Source organism: Nanorana parkeri, unplaced genomic scaffold (genome assembly GCF_000935625.1).
Source record: "Nanorana parkeri isolate BGI_ZX_2015 unplaced genomic scaffold, ASM93562v1 scaffold906, whole genome shotgun sequence".
In the NCBI taxonomy this organism is placed as follows: Eukaryota; Metazoa; Chordata; class Amphibia; order Anura; family Dicroglossidae; genus Nanorana; species Nanorana parkeri.
In genome coordinates, this window is record NW_017307174.1 from 635,677 (window position 1) to 660,788 (window position 25,112).

At 40.5% G+C, this 25,112-nt stretch overlaps 1 protein-coding gene across 5 annotated transcripts in view; it reads left to right on the plus strand.

Moving 5' to 3' along the window:
• The window catches only part of ANKRD17 (ankyrin repeat domain 17), a 111,532-nt gene that overhangs the window by 55,866 nt on the left and 30,554 nt on the right, over nucleotides 1-25,112 (plus strand). For 4 of the 5 annotated variants that reach the window (XM_018565996.1, XM_018566000.1, XM_018565998.1 and 1 more), the window contains exons 4-15: nucleotides 140-287; nucleotides 5,096-5,243; nucleotides 5,360-5,593; nucleotides 8,292-8,386; nucleotides 12,820-13,057; nucleotides 13,869-14,060; nucleotides 14,770-14,879; nucleotides 14,977-15,064; nucleotides 15,613-15,740; nucleotides 16,362-16,505; nucleotides 17,046-17,148; nucleotides 22,939-23,697. In XM_018565996.1, coding sequence (XP_018421498.1) covers nucleotides 140-287; nucleotides 5,096-5,243; nucleotides 5,360-5,593; nucleotides 8,292-8,386; nucleotides 12,820-13,057; nucleotides 13,869-14,060; nucleotides 14,770-14,879; nucleotides 14,977-15,064; nucleotides 15,613-15,740; nucleotides 16,362-16,505; nucleotides 17,046-17,148; nucleotides 22,939-23,697 — 2,387 coding nt within the window. The remainder of the gene's footprint in view (nucleotides 1-139; nucleotides 288-5,095; nucleotides 5,244-5,359; nucleotides 5,594-8,291; nucleotides 8,387-12,819; nucleotides 13,058-13,868; nucleotides 14,061-14,769; nucleotides 14,880-14,976; nucleotides 15,065-15,612; nucleotides 15,741-16,361; nucleotides 16,506-17,045; nucleotides 17,149-22,938; nucleotides 23,698-25,112) is intronic. The other variant, XM_018566001.1, reaches the window with a different exon arrangement.

Here is a 25,112-nt window from a genome sequence, read left to right on the forward strand (position 1 = left end):
ATGGGCACTGGTATCTGAACATCCCTATTCAAAATACAGGGCATGGAAATATCAACCTGAAAATTTGTGTAGGGTGAAACACTTTAATTTATGTATTACTTTTTGCTATCTTCATTAGCTATCATTTTTATCTTTACAGCCGCAGTTTAGCAGAAGCTTGCTCTGAAGGAGATGTGAATGCTGTGCGAAAGTTATTAATTGAAGGTCGAAGTGTTAATGAGCACACAGAGGAAGGGGAGTCCCTCCTATGTCTTGCTTGTTCTGCTGGATATTATGAACTTGCGCAGGTAAGTCAAACTGTTACTTCGTAACTGTTACTGCAAGTAATGAAAATTATGATTCAATCATTCAGGCAAAAAAGAGCTTTATTTAAAAGATATATGTTGAAAGAAAATCCTCTTTGAACTTTGCAAAGATTTGAGCAACTTTTGTATATTTTTACCTTTTTTCTGCCTGAAGAAATTGCTTTTTGTCTTACCATTTCCTTGTGAAACTGATTGCCAGTTCTGCATTCATTGTAACCACCGAAGTAATCTCAGTGCTGAAATGATATAAGCTGCAGCATCTAGGGCTGCAACAACTAATCGACATAATCGATTATAATCGATTATTGAAAAAGTTGTCAACTTTTTCAATAATCGATTAATCGGCTTCCGATCAGTTGGCCCTGTTCACAGCTCCACACGCTGTGCGCCGCACCTCCTCCCCATCTCACTCTCGCCGCTGCCAGACCATCTCGCATCCACGCTGCACACACCGCACCTCCTCCCCGCCTCACATTTCCTGCCCATCCACGATCGGCAAGGCACGCGGGGAGATGTAGTAAGGAGGAGCAGGGGTGGGGGGATGACAGCCGCTGATAGACAGGTCCAATCTCAGAAGCAAGTTGCTGGAAGACTGCTCAGGTAAGCCTGCACTTTCCCACACATGGTGCTCTATAATGTATTGCTGGGATTTGTATTCCTCTATAGCTGATGGTACATTGTGCTGTATATTATACATAGGAATACAAATCCCAGCAATACATTATACACTGTATGTATAATGTATTGCTGGGATTTGTTGTACTCCTCTATAGCTGGTGATATTCTGCATTGCGCTGTATAGAGGACTACAAGTCCCAGCAATAATACATTATACAGCGCAATGCGGAATACCACCAGCTATAGAGGTGTACAACAAATCCCAGCAATAGTACATTATAAAGTGGTACAATGCTAAATACCACCAGCTATAGAGGACTACAAAACCCAGCAATAGTACATTATACAGCGCAATGCAGAATGCCGCCAGCTATTATGTACTATTGCTGGGATTTGTTGTATTCCTCTATAGCTGGCGGTGTTCTGCATTGTGCTGTATAATGTGCTTTTGCTGGGTTTTGTAGTCCTCTATAGCCGGTGCCATTCTGCATTCATTGCTGTATAATTTTACACTTTCCATTTCACTATATTGCACACCACACTATCTTTTTTTTCTTTTTTACTTCCACCGCTCCAAGCTTGCTCCTGTGATGGACTACAACCTCAATACAAACTAGTAGTCCTATCACTGGAGCCATTTTTTAAACTTTATTTTATTGTTTATCCGATTAACCGATTAATCGAACTTAATAATCGGCTAACTAATCGATTTTGAAAATAATCGTTAGCTGCAGCTCTAGCAGCATCTATATAGATAGTTTTATGCATCTCTCTATATACCTATTTGCTGTTGGAGGTGTCGGCTTAACATGCAGCAGCCTGTGGTTTCCACCCCCATGGCTGAAATGTTGGGCCATTTGATCAAGCAAACCCTCAACACTTTCTGGTAGTGGCAAAGCCCTCCTTGTTTCATGCATATTACTTAGCAGCAAAGCAGCTCATCATAATCCTCATTCTAGGAGGTAAGACAGAGCGGACAAGCTTCAACACCACCATTTTTGGTAGACCAACACCAGTTTTGGGTCCTTACCATATCCAACTTTTCCTGTGTTCAGGCTGCTACAGGTATGACCAGACACGGCTAGATGTGTTTAGTACCCTTTCTAGTCCTTGCCTTGCTGAGACTACGAACGGTTTTCCGTGAGAATCAACAAGTGTCTCGATCAGACCTTAAAATCAATCTAAGGATTACTATGCACACTTAGGAAGAATTCAGTTGGATTCTGAATCTCAGCAAATCGTCTTGATTCAGTCTTTTTGACTGGAGTGACTGGCCTGATTTTAGATGGACATCAAACCAAGGTGGTCCTTCCTACAGAAAAGCTTCAGACGACTTAGGTTTGCATGTTGCTTTCTTGCAACTGGACATTGATTTGTACAGGTCAGTTGTCAGTGCAGGGCCTTTGGTCCAGTGAAGAGGCCAAGTTGCCCATCAATGTCCTAGAATCAAGCTTTGTCTATTGGATCTACTATGCGGGACATCGTATCAGGGTTCAATCAGACATTGCAACCGCAGTAACATACATCAACCATCAGGGAGGCACGAGGAGTCTGCTTGCGGTGCAGGGAGTGTCTTAATATTCATTGGGTGGAAAGTCATGTGCCGACTCTTTCCACAGTCTACATTACAGGGGTAGGCAATGATCAAGTGAATTATCTAATTCATTAGGGCTTCGATCAAGAGGTATGCACTCTTCATCCAGAGGTATTTCATCACTTTCATGAATAGGGGACTCCAGATGTGGACCTACTGGATTCTCTGTTGAATTGTAAAGTGGAGAGATTCGTGGCCTGGATTAGAGATCCATGGGCAGATGTGACAGACACCTTAGTAGCCCTGTGGGACAAGTACAATCTCACTTTTGCCTTTTCTTTCTCTAAAGCACGGGTGTCAAACTCAATTTAATCGTTGGCTGCATCAACATTATGGTTGCCCTCAAAGGTATCTGTAAGACTATATAAATGTATCTAATCTTTATCATAATTGCCTCTGCATTCGATTATCACTGGTTTAAGTAATAACTTAATCTCTAGATCTGAAAGTAGAAGTCTAGGAAATGGCCTGGTGGGCCGGATTCGGCCACTGGGCCTTGAGTTTGACACATGTGCTCTAAAGCTTCTTCCGCATCTCTTACGTTAGGTGGAAGTCGAAGGGATATTGGGGATTCTGGTGGCTCTAGATTGCCCTCTTCAGCCTTGTATGCAGATGACTTATGACCATGGCGTCTTTCTCTTCAAATGGATCTCTTTGAATGGGCCTTCTATCACAAGGCTCCAGCTTTCATCCTGCTTCATTACCACTGCCTTTAACAGAGTGGCTATTGAGAGCCGTGTCTGAAGAGACGGGTTTATCTAAATCTGATTCTTACCATGCTTAAAACACACATAAATCTTCTCGCAAGATTTACTAGAAGTTATATATTTTGTGGTGTGGGAACCTTGGTGTTTCTCCACCTGTCTTTTCAGTAGTTCGCATCTTGGCTTTCCTCCAGCAAGATGGTTGAACAGCTGGTGCTGAGTTCCATTAAGGGCACAGTTTTGCCCTTGGTGGTTTTCTTTCAGCGTCTGCTGACCTCTTTAAGGTGCCCATGCACTGGTCAAATTTCGGCCGGTTTTATTGTACCGGCTGAAATTTGCAGTGTGTGGGGGGGGGTTGTCGGCTCCCTTTTCAGCCGGCATTCCTCGATGAGCTGCCTGCTTTGATCAGGTATTCTGACAGATGCCGGTGGCATTTGTCAGAATACAATGTAAACATCGAGATTCCTCGATCAGTACACTGTTGTGTTGATGAAGGAATCGCGTTCATTTTTTTTTTCATTCAGCCCACTAGTTGAAAGAGAAAAAAATTGATAGGTGTATGGCCAGCCTCAGTTTGTACCTCCACCCAAGGAGCATCGCATATTCTCAACCTGTTGGGTCACCTTTGCTTCCGCGCGATCTGAACCTGATGATCTCTGCCTGGCAGAAGCCTCCCTTTGACACTATCAGAGTTGCCCTTGTTAGTTTTATCACAAAGTGGATTTTTTGATGGCTAATACATTGGCCTGCAGAGTTCTGGAAATGCCATGTGTTGTCTTCTAAACTTCCTTTTCTGTTTTAAAATAAGGATAAGGAGGTTGTTCCTCGACCACACTTTTGTTTTATATTTTTTTGGCCAAAGGTGCTGTTTGAGGTGGTAAACCTTAATGAAGATATTGTCCTTCCTTCACTTTGTCCTCGCTAATCACATCCCAGAGAGATAGCACTTCATTGTTTTAGATGTGGTCTTTTCATGAAGCACATTCTTTTTTTTGTAATTACTTATGGCCTGCAAAAAGGTAAAGCAGCTTCCACTGCTACCATTTCTCATTGGATTATTCGTTGTTCAGGCCTACACCATTTAGTCACCACCTTTTCCGGTTACACCCCATTCTACTAGGGCAATTAGTACGTCCTGGACTTTTTATCATCGGACATCAGTTACTCAGGTTTGTAAGGCAGCTATGTGGTTGTCAGTTCCTACGTTTTACTCCTTTTTTTTTTTTTTAATAACGTTGATGCTGTTGTATCTGCGGATGCATCCTTTTGATTGTAAAGTTTTAGAGGTGGCCCTTTAGTTGTATGGAGGTATATTTTTTGCCTTTTGGGTTTTTCTGTAGTAGTTTTTTATTTTATTTTTTGTTCCCGCTTCTTGGTGGTTTCTGCTTTAGGACATCCCATTGGCTCCGAGAGCAAGATCGCCGATTTGTCCTTCGATGGACGGAAGAGAAATAGTATTTTTGTGACTCACCGTAAAATCTTTTTCTCTGTGTTCATTGGAGTACACATCAGAGATCTCACAACCAATGGGTTATACCAACTACTGCAGAAGTAGGATGCTAGGCACACAAAAAGAAGCCAAGGGGTGGCTTCTGTCGGTGGCCACACCCCCATTCACCTGAGGCAGCTCAGTTAGTCACAAAGCAGTAGAGAATAGACACAGAAGACTAAGAGGGAAGTAGAGTGCTGTGTCATTTAATGAACACAGACAAAGGAATTTTATGGTGAGTACAAAGAAAAATCCAATTTATTTCCATTTGTATGTTGAAAGTTGGGGACTCGGCCTAATGTCAATCCCTTTTTAAATTAGTTATTTGAATTTTGATGCTCAGGTTTTTATGCATCTAATTATTGCATTGTTTGTTCATTTTAAGGTTCTTTTGGCTATGCATGCTAATGTAGAAGATCGAGGAATTAAAGGAGATATTACTCCTTTGATGGCTGCTGCTAATGGGGGGCATGTGGAAATTGTGAAGCTGCTGCTAGCCCACGATGCTGATGTGAACTCCCAGTCATCCACAGGTTAGACCATTTTTATGTTTGCTTTTTCACTTAGGTTTTTGAGTTTTCCTACCCAAGTCGTCACTTTTAATAAATTATAAATGAATGACTAACACTTTTTTTTTTTCTCCTTTCAGGAAACACAGCACTTACATATGCCTGTGCTGGCGGCTATGTAGATGTTGTTAAAGTGCTGCTGGAATCAGGTGCTAGTATTGAGGACCACAATGAGAATGGTCACACACCTCTTATGGAAGCAGGAAGTGCTGGTCATGTGGAGGTGGCCAGGGTCCTTCTTGAGAATGGAGCTGGAATCAATACTCATTCCAATGAATTTAAAGAGAGTGCACTTACTTTGGCTTGCTATAAAGGTAGATTTTGTTCTAAGCTTTTACCTATTTGTATTTTTTTTTAAGAAATATAAATCATAAAACTTCATCTGAGTATCTTCCCCCCCCTTTCCATGCCACAAATGAATTGCCCATTCTGGTAATTGTAATAACTTTGAGAGCCCTTATCTGTGCTGCTAGAGTGCTAGCATTGGCTCCTATATCTTAAAACTAGGGATGTCCCAATGCCACTTTTTCAGGCCCAAGTACAAGTACTTCCCCTCATGTACTTGCCGATACCAATTACCGATACTTTTCCTTAAAGGGACAGGTGACTTTAAATGATCCATAGTACAACTACATGTTATGTACTATGGATCATGATTTAACCTATTCATGTTAGCAGGGGAGAATTGTAACTCTATTGCTGGAGTGTGGTGGAGGTGTATGCTGTATATATGTACTACATATTAGAGCTGCAACAACTAATCGACATAATCGATTATAATCGATTATTGAAAAAGTTGAGCTTCCAGTACACTGCAGTAATAGTTACAATTATCCCCTGCTAACATGAATAGGTTAAATCATGATCCATAGTACATAACATGCAGTTGTACTATGGATCATTTAACCCATTCATGTTAGCAGGGGATCATTGTAACTCTATTGCTGCAGTGTACGGGACATTTGTGCTGTATATGTACAGTACTTATAGAATGCAGTGCAGCAATAGATATACAAATCTGCACTGCTAACATGAAAGCTCAAGGAGTTATTGTTTGTTAGATATTGCGTGCATGATAGATCCCCCTTTTTAGGTATAGGATGATTACACTGGGGACTTTTCTTTTTTTTTCTGCTTTGATACCAGCACTTGTTCTTTCCTAATTTGAGTGTGCTGAATTCAAACCTGAAGTTAGGTTTTTCTCTGCAAGCTCTTTTTTTTGTTTTGTTTTTTGTTTTGCAAAATCTAACATTTTCATTGTTCGCAAAAGTTTGATACCTCTGATGACATGGTCTATGTGAGGAATTTATGGACACAGTCCTAAAATTAGGCTTAAACAACCGTCTTGGCAAAGATATATATTCTTTGTGTTCACAAAAACGTGTTGTGTAGGTAAATCACAATATGCATTGAGTGGAGTTTATCAAAACTGGAGCAGCTGTGCCTGGCAACCAATCAGCTTTTCTTGCATTTTCAAATCTTAACTAAACAAACTGAAGAGAGACGCTGATTGGTTGCCATGCACAGCTGCTCCAGATTTTGTCTGCTCCAGTTTTGATTCCCCTCGGCATATTTTGAAAAGAGGCACAAAAAAATCACTTGGACTAAAACTCAAATTGGAAACATTTATCCATTATAGTCAAATATGAGTATGCACAAACGCTTTTTACTTTAAATTTACATATATTTTGACATAAAGATGATCGATAATTCAGAACAACTGATAAAGAAGGGCTGCAAAGTTCAAAAATGACCTAATTAGGCAAGAATTTGTAGCTGTGGTTTTTGTGGACTTTCTCAGGGCAATCTTGTTTGATGCTCCAGCATTAGTCTGCCATAATATTTTTGTCCCATTGCCCTTAACTCTGTTCCATCATCATGAGGTCTTGATAGAAGCACTTGGCCTGTTCATCACTAACTAAGGTTCTCAGGGAATTGATCAAGGTTACTATTCAGGAAATGGAGCTCGACACTTATGTTGCACCCAAGATCGGGAAAAGCCAACAGCATTCTAGTAGCGAGAACCTCAGTTATCTGCCTTTTTGTTACCAAAACTGCCACACAAGACAGCTATGCTGCCTTCTCCTGGTCATTCATCTGCCTAACAAAAGATGTATCCTTGTACGTGAACACAAAGCCGGAAAAGCGTAAACTATACGTTGAAAATATTCACCATCAGAACTTAATTGTTTCATGAACTGTTTCATCAAGTAAATCAGATAACTCTCCATAATCCAAAGCTAAAGAATATTTATGTTTTTGTTTTTTTTAAATAGCCCAGTTGGTCTAAGGCTAGGGTAGGTGTAAGCCTAGTTCTCAAGCTATCCCTAGTGTAAATAGCAATGGGTGTCTCCTTTTTGTGAAAATCACAAGTTTCAAATTCCAAAAAAACTCAAGCATATAGAGAAAAAAACATTTTCATATTTTGATATCAGCCTATACTTTGAGAATTTGCAACTTAGTCTATCAACAGACATTGTAAAAACCCATTTTGTTCCCCCCAGTGCTATGTCTATATGTCTTATCTTTTGAATACAGATTTATCTGTCGTAAATAAGACAACCATGTAGACCGTAGAAGTATATACAGGTATTCCTCACTTAACGACCGAGTTCCATTCCTACGACCAGGTCGTTAAACGGATTGGTCGTTAAGTGAGGAACTCTATACAGTACTGCATTAGTACAGTACTGTATAGCGTTGCCGATGTACAGTAACGAACAGTGTACTGTACATCGGGCAATGAAAATACTTACTAGGACCCGCAGTGAAGATCGGAGGACACCACTTCCGCCGGCGACACGGCGCACTGACGCTGACGCGCAAGGTCGGAGGTCGATCGGCGCTCCGTCGTAAGTGCGAGTGGTCGCAAAACAGGTAAGTCGGTAAGTGAGGAACATCTGTATATCAATATATGTATAAAATACACCTGTACATTGCTTCATAGGGATATTTATTTAATGCTCCTATAAACAGAACGTGTCAATTCAATTTGTCCATTGTATTTTATAGGACATTTAGAGATGGTAAGATTCCTTTTGGAGGCAGGAGCAGACCAGGAGCATAAAACTGATGAAATGCACACTGCCTTAATGGAAGCTTGCATGGTAAGTAATTACTACCTCTACAAAGGTTGCATCTCTGACATTTAAAGTTTAATTGCAACTGAAGCCAGAACTGTTTATTTTTTAGTTTTGGATAGATTGGGAAGGGATTGGAACACCTAGCAGGTGTTTTCTGCGGTCTTTGTTGTGATTCAGCCATGGTAAGCATAGTGGAAATAGTAACAGTTATCACTGCGAGTGAATGTGAAAGAACACCAATTTTGGATTATCACCAGAACAGGAATAGAGGAGAAATCTTCCAATACCAAAAAAGGTTCTGGGGACACTGCTGACAACCAGTTGATTTCACTCACTTTAGAGGGATTTCCTATTACTTGTTGCTGTTGTGGCTATCAGAAAGGGAGTGAAAAGAAATCTGTCCAATGGGACAAATATGGTGAAAAAGTGGATAGCGGTTATAACCTTCTCTTACACGATCCTAAACTAAAAAAACACAAGTTTTGGTTTCAGTTCTGCCCTAAATCCAGGCACAATAGGTTGTGTGCTTGGCTAATGTAACTGAAAAAAAACGCACCATGAATAGTGTTTTGTTTGAATGTTTTGTTTTTTTAGCAAATTGCCTACATTTAGTCACTAAAGTATTTGGCTTGTGCAATTCCACAGATCCTGGTGACAAGTCTCTAATCTGATTTGAGAAATGTCACCAACTTGTCCTTTTTGGTAGTCCAGCATTTTAGGTTCAAGCTTCATGACCTGAGCCAGGGCTACGCTGCCTAAGAGCATTGTTCAAATAAAGGGGTGGATCACTATAAACATGTGGGAAAAGATACATGTAACCTTTCATTAGAATATTGATTTTCTAATGAATCAGTATGTAGCTGTAGGCATCTTGGGAGTAGTTGAACCTAATTTTTCTTCTTTTTACCTCTTAATTACCCATTTGAACCTTTCAGCTTAAATCAGTTCAATGCAATCCAGGTGCATCAAAAAGTTGTTCAATGTCTTAAGGTGCCCATACACTGCTCGATTCTCGTACGAGAATTGGGCGAAATCCCGCGATCGTACGAGAATCGAGCAGTGTGAACTAAGACGTGCGACCGTTTCTACTGTGCGGTCACACGTCTTTTGTCGAGCCAACATGTTCGAAAACTCGTACGATTCTCGGCTGGTTTCTAGCCTGCTCGCCCGATAGCTGCGGAACGGGCCGGTGTGCGCACGTGCACACTGCCCGTTCTGCATTGCCGTCATCGGAAGCCCGCCCCTCAGCGGGGCGGGCTTTCGATGATCGCAAGTACGATCTGCCCGTCCAAGGTGGGCAGATCGTACGGGCTTTCAAGAAGCATACGACCATTGCAAGACAAAAGTCTTGCAATGGTCGTAAGGTGTATGGGCACCTTAAAGGTGGCCATACACCTTGCAACCATTGTTCAACTTTTTTTTTGTCCAGATCTCTCACCCTCATTCAATTTTCGTTCAACTAGCCCATCATGCACAGAGCAATGTAGTTCGCAATTAAAGTTAGTTAGCACCACTAACTGGCATATTTTCATCAATCTTAAGAACAGGTTTTCGTTTTGAGCATGTGCAGTTCTTATCTTGAGATTATTGTTAAATAACGCCACTAACATGTCGCTTTTTTGTCAACTAGATGAAAAAATTCTAGCCTGCTTGAAAGATAAAAATCTGCCAGTTGTACCGTAATTGAGGTTGTGCACTTCCCATCAACTGGCAGATCTTCAGCCGAAAACGCGATCGCAGACAAAAATCTCCAGATATTTGTAGGGCGTATGGGCACCTTTTACGCTTTTGTTTTCATTGTAAAGCAGCTGTGACCTGAGTAGAAAGGTCTGTGACCTGCCAACAGCTGCAGAGTGGGACCTTTGCTCCCTATGGGGAAGCAATGGACAGTCTGCACAGGTCTGACATATCCCCTACTAAGTCAGACCTAAAGCTCTGAAATTACCAAAAAACACGCTCCCTGTTAATTGAAGAGCCCTGATTCTGACTCAGCAGCAGGTTTGTCAGATCTCTGCGAAGAGATCATTTCTTTCATACAGAGTAAGGGTCCCACTACGCTGCAAGTTGGCTGGACACAGGCTTTTCTACTTAGGCTGTGTTTTTTTGTTTTAAATCCAAAAAACAACTGCTTTGCAAACCTGCTGTTTTGATGCACCTGGAATGTGTTAAACTAATTTAAATTGAATGTTCAATTGGGCTTTAAAGAGTTCTTTTTTATTTAGTTTCAAATATCAGTTCTGGGTACCTCATGGGTGTGTGTAGCCTCTACACCAGTGACTACCAAGAAAAAATGTGACACTGTTGGTCCTCTGACAAAAATGAAAACCTGTGGGGGAAAACAAATGCACACATACCAACATCACTCACAGAAATCCGGACAATACACAAACCATCACAAAAAATATACTGATATTATAAACACACGTAGGCATTAACACTGGTACCATATATAGCTACATTTTGTTTTGAAGTATAACATTTTATGAAATTTGGCTAGCGGCCCCCAAGTGAATTGAGTTTGAGGCCCCTTCTCTACACTGTAAAGCTGAAGCAGCAGACATCAGTTAGTTGTTATACATCAATTAGGCAGCGTGGTGTACTAAATGCAGATTGTATGAAGGCAAGCATAACCTTTTTTATTTGTGTAGTTTGGCTTGAAATTTCGTTTAGATTGTACTAAAATTAAACATGTTCTTAATATTGAAAGGTATAACATTTATATACAAGTGGTTTTTCTCATCCATTAAGGGACACATGAAGTTATACTGCTTCCTACAGAAAGACTGGACAGTAAAAAGTACTGTAGGACAGCCCAGGTATAAACCCCCCTACTAGGAGTATGCCTTCGTTTTTCGCAAGTGTCCTGGGAGAATAGACGTCTTTTTTTTTTTTCCAGCTCTGCGGTTGTAAATACTATTCTATTTTACTAGAATCTTTTTTTTCTCCTACAATATTTTGTTCAGTCAAGACTCTTCTCTACACTGTTGCTGGAATTCTCCCCTCCACTTTGCAGCTTTTTTCACAAATGCCATCAGCCTGGCTTTTGGACTGTACCGCATTCAGAACCTGCTGAACTAGACAATTGGGGGGGGGGGGTATTGAAGTGGCCATCAGGAACTCCGTTTTGCATGGAACTTTTTCCAGACACAGTTCTGGTTAAGTTATCTGGGGAGTGCTTTCCAAGTCCTGAGCCTCTGATATTACCTTGGTGTTTGCCTTGTCTTTGAAAACTCACTTAGCGAATTGGCCAGTTAGACCAGATTTGTTGCTCGCCTGCCTTGACTTTGATCACCTCTAGCCACCTGACCCTCTGGTCAATGACCCTCGCCAAATACCAGCTGTCCTGGTTTTGCAAATCCTCAAAGCCTTGCCTTTTACCTACTGATGGTGCTGACATCTGCAACCTGGAGTTATGCTCTCCTCTGATGCTAGAGTATATACCCTCCTCCAAGACCTCCTTGGCTTTGATTGGTGTGGCTAAGTTCTCTTGACTGTGGTGACTTCATGAGATCTAAATCTGGTTCTCTCTGCACTTCCGAAACCGCCATTTGAGGCATTCCAACTCTTAAATTTACAAGGTGGTTTTCCTTGTAGCCATCACTTTTCCGATGGGTGTGTCTGAACTGGTTACCTTATCCTGCAAAGAACCCTTCTTGGTCTTGCATAGGGGCAAGGTGCTTTTAGGTCCCAAGACTTCTTTCTTGCAGAATGTTGTTTCTGCCTTTCACTTCAACCAGAATGTTCTTCTGTCCCTTTTTTGTCTAGCTGTGGTTCATCAAGAGGAAATTTCCCTCCATTTTTAGAATGTGGTTTAGGGTGTGTGTGTCTTTCAGCTACGGCTTCTTTCTAAAAGACTTCATTCCTTTTTGTCATTCCAAGTGGCTCAAGAGACCATCCTTCAGGCTCTTTTTGGCATCAGGCTGTTGTTTCCTAGATTTGCAAGACTGCCACCCGATCTTCTGTTCACGCATTCTCTAAGTATTACCATATGGACATTATGGCCCCATCTGATGTCAGCTTCGACCATTAGGTCCTTCAGGCAGCTCTTTGAAGTGCAAGCAGTCCCTAGTTCCCTGTTGCTTTTACTTAGGACTGTTAAGAGTTTGCTGTGTTGCCCACTCCTCAGTAGGACTCCCTTTGGAAGTCCTTGACTTCCTGTGTCCCTTAGTGGGCGAGAAAGAACATAGAAAATATAATGTTTGTACTTGGCCTAAAATCCTTTCTTGGAGTCTAGTCAGGGACACCGGTTCCTCCCTGTTTTTGTTTTTTTGATCATGCTGTTTGGTTCTGTTTTGCTACAAAACTAATGTATGCTGGAAATGGGATAGATTATACCCTGGGCTAGGCTACTGGTTTCTCTTGTTTGGCAGTGTTCCATCCTGTAGGTTGCAGTATAAACAATGTTTAAGACTTCCTCTATCCCTTGTGTTAACAGTTTCCTTTTATGTCCCATACAGGATGGCCATGTAGAGGTGGCTAGACTTCTCCTTGACAGTGGAGCCCAGGTGAATATGCCTGCTGACTCTTTTGAGTCCCCTCTGACCCTTGCGGCATGTGGTGGCCATGTAGAACTGGCGGCTTTGCTAATAGAGCGAGGTGCTAACCTGGAGGAGGTGAATGATGAAGGCTATACACCTCTTATGGAAGCTGCACGAGAAGGACATGAGGAAATGGTTGCACTGTTGCTCGGGCAAGGTGAGCATAGTAGTATATGCGTACATTTATTTTTCTTGGTGTTGAATGATCTCTTGCAGTTCTGCTTCCTGCCTAGTAATGGTAAAATGAATTGGATTTCTGATTCAACTTTGGTAAGGTTCTCCACCACTTCTGTCCTGTTGTACTCTTTCCATACTATTCTAGTAATTAGTGATTTTTTTTTAGCGATCTGTGTCCTGATGTCTGCAAATAAAAGGATTTCCCTCCAAGAGGTACAAAGAGATAAACCAAGAGGTGTTTTAATACTCGTTAGATGCAAAACAAAAAAAGTTCTCCATTCTGCAAAAGATAGTTTTGGCTCTAGTGGCAAAATTGAAAATCCCCTTCAAATGTTTATTGTATGTAAATTGATCAATCCAGAACCAACATGTTTGTGAAGCAGAGCTTTAATGTGCCCATATAGTGTTCGAATTTCGGCTGGTTTTTGAGGAACTGGCCGGAATTCACACACAGTATTTGCCTCTGTCAGCACCCTTTCGAATGACATCCCTCGATCACCTGATCGCAGGAGCCGATCGGAAAACTTTGATCGATCAGAGCTGGCAGCCAATGAGCTGCCTACTCTGGTTGAGTATTCTGACAGGTGCCAGCGGCACCTGTCGGAATACAATGTAAACAGTGGGATTCCTCGATTAACACACGGTTAGTGTTGATGAAGGAATCTGGTCTATTTTTTTTGGTTCTGCCCGCGAGTTGAACGAAAAAATAGATCCAACCTTACTCTAGATACAGTTGTCTATCAATATTTTTCAAATCCTGTGATAATTCCTGCGTTACATTTGTTGCATAGGTGCAAACATCAACGCACAGACTGAGGAGACCCAGGAGACTGCCCTCACACTGGCCTGCTGTGGAGGTTTTCTGGAAGTAGCCGACTTCCTTATTAAAGCTGGTGCAGATATAGAGCTTGGATGTTCCACTCCTTTGATGGAAGCTGCACAAGAGGGTCACTTAGAGTTGGTCAAATATCTGCTTGCAGCCGGTATGTTGTGTTTTTGTGTGTGTTTGGGGGTTTTTTTGAGGTTTTTTTTATAGACATTCATCTTTAAAGTATCCTTTTCTTGTTTTTTTGTTTTGGTTTTTTTTCAATGCAAACCCTTTTTATAAAAAAAAGTAACAATTGTCCATGCATACATGAAAATGTGTGCATTATCCATATTTTATATAATATGCCATTTTGCCTCATCTGTCAGCATTAGTGGGAGGGGATTAAATGGTGCTACCGTCTGAAGGATCTAAATCATTCTCGCAGAACGGACTGGTAAAATCCACACTGTTCTGGGCAGTGATGGACCTTCTCCTCATACAAATATAAGAGTATATTGACATACTAATAGGGAGGTGTGGCCTATAGACTGATCAGTGCTGAAACCAAGAGGTCATAAAGACTCTCTGATCCTGCTCTGTCCCCGCACAGCAGCTGACAGACCTTCTGGAAAAGCCACAAGGCACATAGTTTTGCAAGTATGCATGCATGTGTTTTTTCTTACATTGCAATTTCAAAGTTTTAGCATTAAAAACCCCAGAAGCTTTAGCACTGTTTAATTCACAGGAAATAAATATTCTTCCTAAATATATTGTAATAGTGTGTGGGTCTGTCATTGCTGTAGATGTTCACTATTCTTAATTCATAAAGGTTTGTTGTGTTTAATGTGGTATGATTCATTAATATGGCTGCTCTTTTTCTGCAGGAGCGAATGTTCATGCAACAACTGCAACAGGTGACACAGCTCTGACATATGCATGTGAGAATGGGCATACAGATGTGGCAGATGTGCTGCTTCAAGCTGGTGCTGACTTGGTAGGTCTTCTTCTTTTTTTTTTTTTTCTTTTTTTTTTAGTCCATGTAACAAGTCTGAATTTAAACTTTCTGAAATTAAACTGCTTTATGTTTTAAGGAACATGAATCTGAAGGAGGAAGGACCCCCTTGATGAAAGCCGCAAGAGCTGGTCATGTCTGTACTGTTCAGTTCCTCATTAGCAAAGGTACATGTATTTTTTTTATATGTATAATTGCATCCCACATTGCCTCTTTGCAAGGCCTGGAAATCATATTGTGAGAATACAGTTTTATCTTGCTCTGTTTTCTCTTGAGCCACTTCCACATCTCTTGACTTGAGATTGTTCAGTCATCATCTCATCTATAAATAGTGTGTGTGTGTGCGCTCAGCACCTGCAGTGGCATAGACAATGTTTTCCTATTCTCTGCTTCTACAGTGGCATTTTAATATAATTGGTAGAACATTCCAGCTTTTTATTTTTTTTTACTGTAGGTGTGCTCCAAAATCAACAAACTTGCCTAATTTAAGTTGGCTTGTGTTCAGTTAAAGCTCCTATACCTTAAGCTGGACATTTTATCCATAATGTAGGTTTAGTTGATGTGTTTTTAAGACGGAGTAGTATTTCTCTATTTTGTCTGTTTTTATATATTAAAAATATATATAAATCTAAATAATATATATAATAAATATATATAATCAGCAGAACAGAGCGATTTTGCTCATGGTTTTTGTTACCTTTTTTTTCTGTCTTAGGTGCAAATGTCAACCGGACAACACTGAACAACGATCACACTGTGTTGTCTCTTGCCTGTGCTGGAGGACACTTGGCTGTGGTAGAATTACTTTTGGCCCATGGTGCTGATCCAACGCACAGATTAAAGGTACAGAATTCCCTAATATGATTTAATGTCTCAGTTCCTAAAACAAGTTAGACTAGCTACGGGAATAAAATGCAGGCTGCTAGAGGTGCTTTTAGACATCATTATGAACACTCCCAAGGAGTTTTAATATGATGATTCTGCCTGCTTCTTGGCAACGTTGTGATGTTATCCTTCCTGTCTCATCTCCTGATTCTTCCTATTGGCAAATCAAGCTACCTATTACACTCTTGGGTCAGTTGGGTAGTGCGAGTTGTGAAAAGGGGAAGGCCAGCTCTCGATTGATCTGGAAGTGAATCTCACTGGGCCTCATTTCAAAATTTGTACAGAGTTTTGGTATTTCTAAAAACATCTAATTAGATTTAAACGTTGCATGCTTGAATTTTATTGGTTCGTTAGTTTGAGAGGGCACAAACATTTCTATGAAAACTTTACAAAACAATTATTCTAAAGCTTAATGTGCAGCTCTCGAGTGTTGAATTCACTGAGGTCTGCAGTAAGTTAAGATTCAGCAGGTTTTTTTAAAAATATTTTTGTTCTGTATAATAATTCAGTGTTTGCAGTTTATGGGTATGGTGTCTTTTATGCTAATGAGTTGGTGTTTTTTTGTTTGTTTTTTTGCAGGATGGTTCTACAATGCTCATTGAAGCTGCTAAAGGAGGTCACACCAGTGTGGTTTGCTACCTGTTGGATTATCCCAATAACCTTCTCTCTGCTCCCCCTCCTGATGTTACACAGTTCACCCCACCCTCTCATGATTTGAATCGGGTAATATATGTCTTGGTTCTTTTTATATTAACCTTTTTACCCTGTCCAAAAATAACGACATCTTCAAGTTTGCTGAAAACTATAAATACAGTTTTGTTATTGAAGTGGCCTTTTTGAGAGAGTGAAATATTCTGTCATCCTTTTATGGACCACCTTCATATTTTTTTTTATTTTTCTTAAAATTAAACTGGGGTTTTGGAAAGTATATTCTTGCTTACTCTTTTACGAAACCACTAACAGTGGAGCAGCCATCACCGTGCAAGGTGGAGGCGAAATACCAAAGATGGCTAGTGTTTAGGTATTGTATTTGTGGTGATTCTAGAAGACCACACTTGTGAGCAGATGGCCCTGGGAGACAATGATATGCTGAAAAAGTGGTTGCTTGCCGAAACTGTTATCTTCGATATCTGTAAGGAGATGAAGAGAGAATAGTTTCAAAATTTGGCTCTGTAACGAGCATGTGTGGGCATTGGTAGTTATGATTTTTCTTTCTTTTGCTTAGCGTGAACCTTTGTTTTGATGTTGATTCATGCTTTTTAGGCACCTCGTGTACCAATGCAGGCACTGCCAATGGTTGTTCCACCCCAGGAGCCAGACAAACCTCCAGCAAGTGTGTCTACAAGCCTTCCTGTCAGAAGTAAAGGTAAGTTGTAGCATTGCAGGCTTTTTTTCTACTGCTTTATGGTCAAACAAATTTTTTTTTTTTGTCCTCTTGCCTGTTATTTCCTGCTTAGAGGCAATGTGTCTCTTTTATTTAATCAAAGATCTAAAAGATAAACATGTTATGTCTCTACAAGCCAAATTTGATTTTATAAATATATTAGTATGAAAGGTAGCTATACAGGATTTAGGTAGCGCATACACTTTCACGTAAAATCCACCTAAAACATAGAGATTTGACTGTACTTCTGACGGAATGACCCATTGGCTTTTTATCATTTTGACCCCCCTTGATAAAATATCCTCGATTAATTCTCCTTCCCGTGTACTTCTGACATAGATGAGCATGGAGTCTTCCTCCTACCTAAAGTGGAACTGTGGGCAAAACCAAAAATAACACCTGCTGCTGTTGTCACTAGCTTTTACAGAGCTGTTTTTGTTTTCCCCCTATAACTTAGTTGTATTACCTGTTGTTGTTGTTCCTGCCAGTAGATCCATTGATTTTTCACTTATTGTTACCGTGTGAAATCGCACAGCACATTGTCACCTTGGTCATAGTCTTAGATGACCATTGTTTTAGATGGGCTTGAAGTGAAAAACAAATTAAAGCCCCTTTTAGCTAATTAAGCAGATACAGCAGCATTTTTGTTTTCTTTTTGTAAAGTGAGATAAACCTATATCAATAAAAACCAACCATTTTAAGCACCCCTGGCCGTTTTATATAGTTTGTCCCTACTCCTGTAACTGTCCCTCTGCATGTAAAAGTAGAGACCATTTTAAATAAAGGCATGCAAAGTTGAACAAAAAGAGTGAAATTAATGTAAACCTCAGTGGGTTGAGGGAAATGCCTTCATAATAGCCATGGCGTAAGGGCAGAAAGATTTAGCTAGAAGTGTCTCTAAGAAATGTAGGAATTTGGTGGGGAAAGGAACCTTCTCCATTCCACTTAACCACTTACCTTCTGGAGCAATTTTTATTTTTTGCACACAATAAAATCTAAATTTTTGGTTCGAAAACAGCCGAAACCCCCGAAAAAATTATATATTTTTTTGAAACCAGAGGCTCTGTAGAATAATAAAAAAAAAAAAAATCCTAGTTGCAGTTTTGTGTCACGATATTTGCACAAAGGTTTATCAAGCCAATATTTTTAGGATAAAATACACTAGAAATAATACCCAATTTTCTGATAAAAGAAGGGGTAATTTCGGGTAAATCGGTGCCAAATATGTCAAGCCTTAAAATTGTGTGAGATTGAGGGGGAATGGCACACTTCCCAGCTCTATACAAGTGCGAGCCACCCAAACCCTTGGGACAGCTATCATTATCTTGGTATAACCACTGCAGGACAGCTCCGCTTATATACGTATGTCTGCCCTGAAGTAGTTAAAGCCACAATTTTAACTTTTCTGTCCATTTGAGGGACACAGGAATTCAGAAAGTTGGGTTATGCTGCTGCCTGCAGGATGATTGGATACTGGCAGAAACAGAAAATTGTAAGCTCCCGTATAACCCCTCCTCTACCCAGCATTATGTTTTTGCTGGTGTTTTAACAGGATAGATGTATTTTCTTCAACTTTGCTTAGAAAAGTGTAACTATGTTTTTTTAGCCTTTTTTCTTTGTGGCTCTTCCACCTTGGTGAGCTTTGTTTTTTTTTCCTGGTCTGAGATTCAGGTAGATTCTCCTTACACTCCCTCTGAACCAGATGAAGCCGAGCCATTAATATGACCAGATTGATCCTTCAGACGGCCTCTATGCTGCAGGCAGTCCCCTGGTTCTTTTTGGGCCTGTTAGCAGTTGTTGCAGTGCATGCCCACCCCTTAGGCCTGGTTCATACCTGAACATTTTTTACGTGCGTAGTGATATGCAACGAAACGCACAACACACACAAGGCAATGCATTCTAATGTGAATCATTCACACCTGCGCATTCGTACATGCGGACAAACGCGCAACGCTAAAAAAAAAATAAAACCGTGCAATTTCCTGGGTAGTTCTGATTGTGGTTGTAGCAGTGAACGCACTGAAAAACGATTTTTTTTTAAAAATGCAGGTGTTTTTGCCACGCATATGAACGAGCGAAAAATGCACTGAATTACACATGCTCAGGTGTGAATGAAGCCTAAGGGCCGGTTCACACCACTTGCAGTGCATTCCGGCCTGATTGTGGCCGGAACGCACTGCCTCTCATTATGGCCGGCTTGCTTTTTAGTGGGGTAGGAGGGGGCGTGGCGAGCCATTGAAGTGAATGGCCCCGTAGCCACTGGATCGCAAGGCACATTGTGCCTGCGGTCCGGTGCGATCAAAATGCTGCAAGCACTATTTTGATCGCACCGGACCGCAGGCACAATGTGCCTTGCGATCCAGTGGCTATGGGGCCATTCACTTCAATGGCTCGCCACGCCCCCTCCTACCCCACTAAAAATTGAACCGGCCGCAATGCGAGGCAGTATGTTCCGGCCAGAATCGGGCCGGAACGCATTGCAACTGGTGTGAACGGGCCCCAAGTTTTAACTGCTTTTGGATGTCCTGCTTCCATCTGAGTTACTATTTTCCCCAATGGATAATACAGAAACTTAGATTTTTGTACTTTTATTTTTATCTATTGAAGTTCCCATCCCTTTTGTGTTTCCATTCATGCTCTTGGTACTGCTTTACCTCAAAACTGAGGCATGCTGGGTAGAGGAGGGGTTATACAGGAACTGACTTACAATTTTTCTGTTTGCCAGTGTCGGATCCTCTCGTAGGTGATGGTAGTATAACCTGATGGTATCTAAATTGCTGTGCTCCTCAGTGAACTTCAGGAAAAAGGGTTTTACAAGAAGTACAAAACTCCTATTTTCTTTCTCGTCCTTTAACCCCTTCATGACTGACGACGTACAGTGTACGTCGCCAGCATCGGGGCTGTTTAAACAGACTCCCGGCGACTTTTGCCGCCGGGACTCTGTTTAAACTTGTAGAGCCGACTGTCGGCTTTAAGATGCAACAGAGATTCAATTTTTTAAAAAATGTTTTAAATAGTTTTGTCTTTTGCCAGTGGATCCACAACAGTTAGGAAAAGCTTCTGAACTTAATGCAAATTACTGGCATAATTGCAATAAAAGACTATTCATAAAGATTAGAGAACGTATACTTTGCTAGGGCAGGTCCTGTGGGAGATTTAATTTCAATTTCTACAAAAACGTACTTTGACTTTGGACTGCTGTTCTTAGCTGAATACACAGACATTTGCTTATAGTGGCTCCAAATTGAGCATGTGTTTTCAGAGTTACTTATTTGTATACCTGAACAGTTTGCCTTACATGTATGTGATTTCACTATTCTTTATAGTAGTTGTTATGTTAACCCTTTGTTTCCATTTTCTCTATTGGTTTGGTCATAGTCTTCTCCATACAATTTCTCCCCATCGTAAGCACTTTGTGTGGTAGTACATTCATCTAATGTGTTTATATCATTGTAAGCCTAAACCTGCATCATTTTTCAGGTGCTTTTTACGCTTTCATGTTCCTGCTCTTGCCACAGGTTACTAGTTTTTGACCTGGTGTCTGCTTCAGTGTTAGCTTTTCATTCACATTTTTTTTCCCTTAACAGTTAAATAAAATTTATAGATCTGCATTGTACTAAGCTTAGTAGGAAAAAATGTAGAACTAGTAAACTCCGCTATTTAAAACCCTTTATTTTAAGGTAAAATTTTAAAAAAGGTGTTTTAGAGAAATTTCTAAACTTCATAATATACCTACTGTTCCGTAGGTGACACCCGCACCATAGGGTTATGCTTCTCACAGTAGAATGCACATTAAGAACTGACTCCTTACAAATGTTTGTATTCTGTATATCTGTCTATCCTGACGAAGATTAACTTTCTCCTACAGTCAGTCGGCTTCTGTCCATTAACCCCATTGACACTTTTTCCAAGCCAGAATAGGATGCCAGACCATGAGGAACAATAATCAGAGTAGAGAAATACATTCCTAATCGTTGTAGCTGCCCCTTCCTCACTTTTTGTAAGTTCGGGCCGGAACGCACTGAAGATGGTGTGAACGAGGCCTTAAGGTTTTTAATAAAAAAATTGCTAAAGAACCATACATACTAGGGAGCCCTAACTGGGGGATGGTGTGTTGTAGTTTTGAGAATATGACGGCAGCGGGCAATTAAAGTAACACTAAACTCAGGCGTTAAATCTTAAACATGCATGCAAGTGCCTTAACTAAAAGAAAAATGTGTGCAACACTGGGCTGTACATCCTCAAATCATCTCTGAATTCATGCTGACACTGTCCTTCCTTCTGGAGGGTGACTACTTTTGTTCCCCATGGTCCCTGTGGGTGTTGTAAAGTAGCCACCACTCCAAGCTCACTCCTGTGATGGACTACAATCTCACATTTTGTTTACTAATTTGTCTTCAAATTGTAGTCCATCACAGGAGTGAGCTTGGAGCGGAGGCTACTTTACAACACCCACAGGGACCATGGGGAACAAAAGTAGCCACCCTCCAGAAGGAAGTACAGCGTCAGCAGGAATTCAGAGATAATCTGAAGATCTACAGAGTGATACACAAATAAGATCCATTTTTGTTACTAGTTAAGGTACTAGAATGCATTAAGGTTTAACTCCTGAGTTTAGTGTCACTTTAAGCTAATTTTGCTAGTGTTTAAAAAGTCACAGAAGAACTTCAAAACATACCTTTTATATGTATATGCAATAAAAGATCTAGCTAATCCATCGAAGTAATAAGTTTATAGGTATGTGGTAGGATAGATGACCTGCCAGCCTATTTTGGGGACTTAGTAGCAAGATTTTGCTGCTTTATTTCTTGGCTGTTTCTGCCCACCTTGGAGTTTTGGATGTTCTCATCCATCTTGTAGTGCTCCCATTTCTCCTGTAGCATTGTTTATCATTAAAAATTGGGAACACATCTGGAATCATGGAAACCCCCTCATAATGGCTATGGCAAGTATGCAGGCCTTGGACCTCAAGGGCAGAGATCTTGTCACCAGAGTTCCCAAAAGGTGTAAGAGGCCACCAGGCAATTTAAGTCTGCCCGAAACACAGATATTGGTTTTAGGTGGAGTGCCTTTTTAATCTGTGCCTTGTATGCATTACACAACTATCTGTATTGCAGCAAAGGGATGGTAAGGAAACCAAATTTTTCAGGAACTGTTTAATATTGATACACGTGTAGTCGATAGCTCCTGGTGCATACAACTGCTTTAGGGGCTCTGAGTTTTCTAGAAGAGGAGGAACATCAGTTAAGTGTTCTTGTTTTATTTATTTTTTGATTTGGAGGTCCTTGACAAATGTTCTAAGCTTTGACGTTGCTTTACTGGCTTCTCTAGGTGGTGGTATCTTGCTGCTTTTGGTTCTGCTGGAAGTTTCAGCTATAAAGTAATAGAAATGTAAGGGTTTCTGGGTTGACTTGACTAGTCATAATATGTAATATGCCGCTTAAAATTGTGATCTTCAGAGACACATTGCTTTTGAGCTAAGTCTACTTTGACCACTAAACAAAAATTTTGTGTCAAATGTCAGAAGTCTTGCTTCATAATGCAAACTGCTCTGAATAACCTAAATTTTGTTCCTGCAATGTTCATTTTTTTTCTCTCTCTCTCTAATTTGAAATGTATTTGCTTATATAGTCTATCCATTTACAAGTGTGTGTGTGTGTGTGATGTGGATATAGTTTTCTTACAGTTTTCCTCATGTCTGGCACACAGTCATGAGGATACTATTAATTTTGCGCTTCCATTTGGTTCTGAGGGGGTTTCTTTTTCACACAGCTGCTTCTAAGCAGAAGTCCAGTGGCCATGTGCCAGAGAGCAGCCAGGATGCACAGGGATACATCAGCAGTCAGTCTCCAGAGAGCATTGTAGAAGAAGCTCAGGGGAAGCTGACGGAGCTTGAACAGAGAATCAAAGAAGCCATTGAAAAGAATGCACAGTTACAGTCCTTGGAGCTGGCTCATGCAGACCAACTGACTAAAGAGAAGATAGAAGAGTTGAATAAAACCCGTGAAGAACAGATCCAGAAGAAGCAAAAGATACTGGAGGAGCTCCAAAAAGTAGAGCGAGAATTGCAACTCAAGACCCAACAGCAGCTGAAAAAGCAGTATCTAGAAGTAAAGGCTCAGAGAATTCAGCTCCAGCAGCAGCAACAACAGCAACAGTCCTGTCAACACCTGGGGCTGCTAACTCCTGTAGGGGTTGGGGAAGAGATCACAGAGGTAGACTATGCCCACTTACAGCAGGTGGACACCATCCTGCTCAAAGAGGACCCTCAGCAGACTGCAGTACCAATGGGCTTTACTCCCATGCAGCCTTTGGCAATGCCTCAAGCTTTGCCACTGGCAACAGGTACACTATCTCCCGGGCCCATAACTAATCTTGCAGATCTCCAAGGAGTTATTGTGGGACAGCAAGAAATAGGTCAAGCACAACTAACAGGGCTGGGGCAAGGTGTCCTGCCAGAAACACAAGAAGGGTTAATGATAGCCAGTCCTGCCCAGACTCTCACTGACACTCTGGATGACATCATGGCAGGTGGGTATGATAGTACAACTAGTTAAATCTAGTTTATTGCCTTTGCTAAAATGTACAAATCTGTGTTTACTCTGTATTAATATCTTCTGTGACTTAGGAAATTGTGTTCGTATATTTTGTTATTTTAGGTTTGCTTGAAAAAACAAAAATGTCTAGGTTTACATTTTTTGTTTTTAAAAGGAAGGATAATTTCTAAAGTCAAATTTATTATTTGTTTTTGTAAGTAGTGGGTTTAGTAACTTTAGATTCTTGTAGATATAACAGTCTATAAAATATTAAGCAGGGATACCCAGAGCCATCTGATTTTGGCTACGGCCTAAGATTTGATTTACATGGCATGAACAATATTCCCCTTTTTTTTTAAAGTTTTTATATATTTTGGATGGATGGTGGTAAACCCTGCTTTCAGCACCATTTAAGTTTGTTACCAGATTATATTGGTTTTCTGCACATGCCAGTTGTAAGGAGGTGACATTTAGAAAGTTTGGTGCCACTTGTTAATTTTTGCAATTCTGCATGTTACATGTGTCGCATCAAACTGATAAGACAAACATGAAGGTACAAAGGTTTAGCGCAAGTCTTATGCTTGATGCTTCAATAAATACTAAACCACTCTTAACTGGAAGAACCAATTAGTGTCTGCAGCTAATATTCTGTAAAGTATTGTGGTCTTTGAGGAAAGAAAGCAACATATTAAAACATGTAGGAGGTGTATCTGTAAAAAAAGTCAAGGCAACTGGATTGCTGTATTTTTCTTGAAGATGTTTCACTGGTCATCCAACCAGCTTTCTCAATTCAGAATTCCATTCTGAATTGAGAAAGCTGGTTGGATGATCAATAAAACCTCTTCAAGAAAAATACAGCAAGTCCAGTTGCCTTGACTTATTTTTTACCGATGCACCATGACCTGGATGAATGAGAACCTTCCCAGATATGTAGGAGGTTGGTGTTTATGATGATGATTTGAGACGCTAAATGACTGTTGGACGTTTTAAATTAAACTCTCTCTCAGCCTAATTTGTTAGCGCTCCTGTTGATAGTAGGAGCAGATGGAAGTTAAGTTCTAGGGCAAGATATAGCTAATGTCTCTTAGGACATCACAATTGATAAATTGAGGCAGTAGAACATCAACTTGTTTCAATAAAATAGTGATTTTTTTTTTTTTTTTTATTCCAAATGTGGCAATATTTTTGACACATTGATAAATGGTCTGGGTAATTGCGGTCCGAATTAAAGGTATCTGATTCATACGTTCAGTTTTACATTATGAATCTATAATTCATAATGTTAGGGGGAAAAGTTATTTTGCTTTTTTTTTTAATCTTAACATTTAGCACAGCTTACTTCCATCTATTTGTATAGGCTCATGAACTACCACAAGCTAAGAATTGAGTTACAAAAGTTTGTGAATAATG